The sequence below is a fragment of the Nicotiana attenuata genome, chromosome 11, assembly GCF_001879085.1.
Source record: "Nicotiana attenuata strain UT chromosome 11, NIATTr2, whole genome shotgun sequence".
NCBI lineage: Eukaryota > Viridiplantae > Streptophyta > Magnoliopsida > Solanales > Solanaceae > Nicotiana > Nicotiana attenuata.
The window spans coordinates 54,957,862-54,963,164 of record NC_031999.1 but is presented as its reverse complement, the minus strand read 5'-3'; the positions used below and the strand labels follow the sequence as shown (position 1 = coordinate 54,963,164).

Sequence of the window (5,303 nt, the reverse complement as noted above, 5' to 3'; positions counted from 1 at the left end):
TATAAGTTAAGGACTGCCTGTCCTTAACTTTTGAAACTGAAACTCAAAGTTAAGGACAGAAAGTCCTTAAGTTTTGAACTTGAAACAATAACTTAAGGACTGCACGTCCTTAAGTTTTGAACTTGAAACTATAAGTTAAGGACTGCCTGTCCTTAACTTTTGAAACTGAAACTCAAAGTTAAGGACAGAAAGTCCTTAAGTTTTGAACTTGAAACAATAACTTAAATACTGACTATCCTTAAGTATTGAACTTGAAACTATAAGTTAAGGATTGTTTGTCCTTATCTTTTGAACCTGCATGTCAAATTTAAGGAATGCATGTCCTTAACTTTTAAACTTGCATGTCAAACTTAAAGACTCATGTCCTTAACTTTTAATCTTTGAACTCAAAAGAAACAAAAACAAGGTAAGAAGAAAGAAATTACTGTACGTAATTGAGACATCTGCTCAAAAATTCAGAACTTGAAAATTTTGATGATGCAAAAGGAACTACGGTACGTATTGGTAAAAGGAATAGTGAAGCAAAATCAGAAGGATCTCATGATGAACCTGGTTATGTCCTAGTAATTGGGGTCACTAATAGACCTGATGCTATTGACCAAGCATGGAGGAGGCCGACCGTGAAATCGCCTTGGGTATTCCAGATGAAAATGCAACGCGAAAGAGAGGAAGAAAGGGTAAAATTATCTTTTTTCTATCAGTAGTGGCTATTTTTGCTGAGCATTATAATTAGTGGATAAAAATTAAAGACACCCTTAATTAGTGGCTACTACACGCCATTTTTACCCCAAATTCATGCAATTTTATTCATTACGTCAACAAACTTCAATACAAAACTTTGTCCCAAGAATTACAAAAAAGAAACAAAAAATAAACCAAAAAATAAAAAATCTAACTAGTTCCTTCGTTATTTACTTCCAATCCAAAAGACAAAATTATGACCTGAACTCTCCCACCCAGAACTGATAAACTACCAAAGATTTTGATAACCAGCCCATTCCAATCTCCCTTCCCCAATACAATACTAAAAGAGTTTCTCTCTTTTATAACAAAAGACTTCATTTCATTTCTTCACCATTTTCTTTTTTCACATTAATATTGCATACCTCATACTATCACTAACCATAAGATGATTCATTTCAGAAACTTGAGAAAAATCTCCAGAAACCCAAACTCCATCTGTTCCATTAATCCGCGGATGATTTAAGCACGAAAACAAATAAAGAGGTGCGCGTAAAATGCCACAAATGATCGAAAAACCATGCCAATTCTGCCTTGTTGATCTTCCTCCTGCAGTTTGATCAACTCTAATATTAATCATATTTTCATCTCCAACTCTTGGACTTTTTCCCATATTTTGTAAGTTTTGCCTCATTGTTACCAATATACGCCACATGATTATATAAAGAATATGAAGAGGGGTTTGTGTTTTGTTTTAGGTTTTAATGGAAAATTTTGGAGGGTTTTTGAAGAATAGAAATGTTGGCCAAGTTGATAGAATGGTTTCTTTTTTTGATGGTGGAGTTGCTAGTGCTTGTAGTTATCATATGAATTTTTATGGGTGCTTTGCTTTTTAGGACTTTCACTTTGTGAGTTTTTTTTTTTTTTTGGTTTCCCACCCGGTGTCCGGTACCCGTATTGGAGCCCGATTATATTTGGATTCGCGCCGCGTAGGGCCCCATTTGGGGGGAAGCGTTCCCTACCAAGGATTTTTCTATACCCAGGGCTCGAACTCGAAACCTCTGGTTAAGGGAAAAACAGTTCCATCCACTGCACCACATCCTTTGATGGTCTTTGTGAGTTTCTTTACTACACTATTCTTTCTTTCTTTATTTAATTTTGAGTGGGGTATTGTTGATTAGCCAATTTGCCGACAAAGTTGCCTAATTATACTTTGTTTTGTTAGCAAAGATCAATGCATGATTCATCGGATGTTTAATTAAATTTAATTCTTTATGGTTAGAGTTTGGTAGTGTGGGATGATAAGTACTTTTTCATCCTTAATCAGAAGTTCGGAATCAAGTTTTGAAAATATCTATCACTTTTGACTGGAAGTACTTTTCCATAAGAGCGAATTCATAGGGTCGCTTATGGGACATGTGAATCCATAGTCCCACTGCCAAATTTGGGATTTTATGCATGTATTTTTTAAAATTAATCCAATAGTATATGTTGGTACCGTGCTTCGCAAAGGCTGAATGGTACTGCATTTTGTTGAATAATAAGTTATTTATTTAAAGGAACAAGAATCAATTTTTACTTAATACATTTTTTCCTCTTTTCTTTAGTGGTGCACCCATATTTTGTGAAATACTAGATCTGCCTCTGCAGTTTACCACCAAATTAAAACTTTTCTTTGGAGGTTTAAATCTAATTCTTTTATGGTGAGAGGTTCGGTTTAAGCGTGAACTAGGAATTTATAATTGAACTATGTATAAATTGCTCACAAATAAAAATGACTGAAAGATTAAATTTTTTGTTTTGAATTATGACATTTCACTTTTTAGGTTATCGCTTTGCCACTATAAATTCCACATCAAAAAATAAAAGACAACAACAGACCCAAAATTTTTATGTCATGCTTACTCAATTGTCGATATGTTATTAGTATCGTTCAAATTAAAATATAGTGTTTGGGTAAAATCAGGGGTGTCAATGGTTCGTTCCACCGGTTATTTTATAAAATTTGTACCATATTAATTTTTAGGTTATTCTATTATGCATAACCAAAATTAGACTTTTCAAAACCAACCCAATCATGTCGATTTATCTTCGGTATCGGTAAGGTTCGGTTAATTTTTCGGTAATTTTTTAAATGTCATGTAAAAGTCACTAGTAGAAGTAGAATGCAATAACATACGTACTTTTATAGGACTTAGCAAAACTCTCTAGACATTTTTACAATTTAAAAGGTGATGAATTAAGAAAATATGAAAGATGGCTAGAGTATAGATCCATCAATTATTCTACAACAGCGTAAAAGAAACTAAGCAAATACAAAAAAAATATAAATCACACGAGTGGAAAGATATTAACTAAGTTGATATTCAAGAATAAAGTATATAGAAGATTAAACATTCAAAAACATAAATCTAAATCTTACGAAAGGAAACATATTTAATACATTGTAGTTTGCTACTCATAATCGCTACAATGCCTTTCTCGCTAGTGAATATGCTGAACATAATTTAGTTCAATAGAAGTAGCATAATAGGTTAGAAATTAGGATTTTGAGTTTAATTACTTGTTGACTTGTAATTGTTTCATAATTCCAAGGCCCAAGGTAATCTTTTCAAAGTTTTATTATTTTTAAACTTAATATATAAATGTATTTTTCACATTGTAAATTTATTCGGTACCATTCGGCATTTTTTCGATTTATTTTCATAAAATAAAAAATCTATCCTAATTATCGGTACAATTATAGATTTATATAAAAACCTACGGTTTTATTAAAAGAAACCTAAAAATCAGTACGGTACGGTTTGATGGGTTAGTCGATTTTTAAATATCCATTGACATCCCTAGGTTAAACTATAGGTGTTAATCGTGCCGGGCTTACCCGTTTTCAACCCGCTTCAACAAGGGTCAGCCCGGATCAGCCCGTTACTGTAGCTTAATGTGCGGGCTGGGACGGGTTGGTCGGAGGGCGGGTTTTGGACGAATATATTTTGGATAACAGTGCACCATACCCGCTACGCTCGTTAACCCGTTAATGGGTTGCTAACAGGCTGCAGCCCGGTTACCGTTACAATTTTATTTTTTTTATAATTATTTGGACCGTTGCCAACGGTCAAAATTTAATTAAAAAAACAAAAAAAAATTACCCTAGCCCGGCCCGCCGAACCCGTTAAGCCCGAACCCGAACGGGCCTACAATAACCCGAAAATTCTCAACCTGCTACCAACCCGTTATCCCAGCCCGCTAACCAACCCGGTCCGATAATGGATGGGCTGGTTTTTTTTTTTTTGTTCAACCTGTCCCAGCCCGCCCGATAAACACCTCTAGGTTAAACACAATGGGTGCTTAAGCACCTATTCCAATCTCACAAATTTTACCCATTGTTATATTGGAAATCTTCTATATAGCTAAGGGGAATAATATTTGTGGCAACAATTTCTGATACACCTTAACACTTTCCCATTTAAATAAAAAAATTCGATTCTAATAGTATGGTACTTTGCTGGTTAAACATAACTGTTCAGATTTTAGTCTTTTAGTTGGATAGATTATCTTTATTTTTTAATTTCAATCATTCCTTGTCCAAAAAATTATACTGGTCAGATATATAATTCAGATTCAAATTATGCTTAGCGTCAGCTGTTGGAACAATAAGTTCAAGCTGTTTTTTTTCTCCTGATGTACATAATGACCAATTGGTAATAACATTCTTTATTTACCAAAAAAAAAAAAAAACTCTTTAGCTTTCCTTATCAACGAGGACTATAAAATAGCACGGTCTAGTCAGTTTCGGATTGGTCATTCAAAAATAGCCAGCGTTTGCCAAATTATTGAAAAATAGCCACTATTTTGTTGCAACAGAGACCGGTCCAGCATAATATACTGGAGTTCGGTGCACCTGTATATGAACTTCCAGCATATTATGCTGGACCGGTATACTTTGCTGGCTCCAGTATAATATACTGGAGACTGGAGCACCGGTGCTCCAAACTCCAGTATATTATGTTGGACTGGTATATTATACTGGAACTCCAGTATATTAGACTGGAGTTCCAGCATTATGCTGAAGTATTTTTTCGGATTTTGAATAGTGTTTTCGTTCAGATTTATCTTTACATGAAAAGTGGCTAAATTTCGGTTACTTTTAAAACTATAACTATTTTTGAATGACCACTTATAACTCTGGCTATTTTTGAATTTCTCCCTATATTCAAAACTCGAATACGAGACGTTCAAATTTAGTCTTTTAGACGGATAAAGTATGTAACACTAGCTATTACTCTTCTTTTCCCCTAAAAGATGGGAAAATGACAGTAGAGCACTTGGTGACCATTAGCCAAGGCCTTTTAATTATTTAAATTTTTTATATAAAATTATTTCAATAAATTAAAGATTAGGCTCTATTATTCCACACTAAAGCTTCACTTAAAGCTAATAAATCCGCTCTTAAGGGCCAATCAACCCCTTGAGAACAAAAGGACCACAAGGAAAAGGAAAATACTTTTTGTGCCATTTTTATATTTTAATATGTCAAATTTTCTAATACTCTTTCTCAATGGCGGATACACTTATGCTGCGAGTTTAACCGAACATAATATTTTCATCATAAAATTTGAATATAT

At 33.8% G+C, this 5,303-nt stretch overlaps 1 protein-coding gene across 1 annotated transcript; it reads right to left on the bottom strand.

Annotated features, from left to right (window-relative positions):
* On the bottom strand, window positions 793–1,541 carry LOC109235076. Its single transcript, XM_019401073.1, has one exon. It carries the CDS (start codon window positions 1,394–1,396, stop codon window positions 1,088–1,090), a length of 309 nt encoding a protein of 102 aa, XP_019256618.1. The 5' UTR covers window positions 1,397–1,541; the 3' UTR covers window positions 793–1,087.

Coding starts and splice junctions, on each gene's coding strand:
- LOC109235076 (XM_019401073.1), bottom strand. CDS start 1,396: ATGTGGCGTATATTGGTAACAATGAGGCAAAACTTACAAAATATGGGA.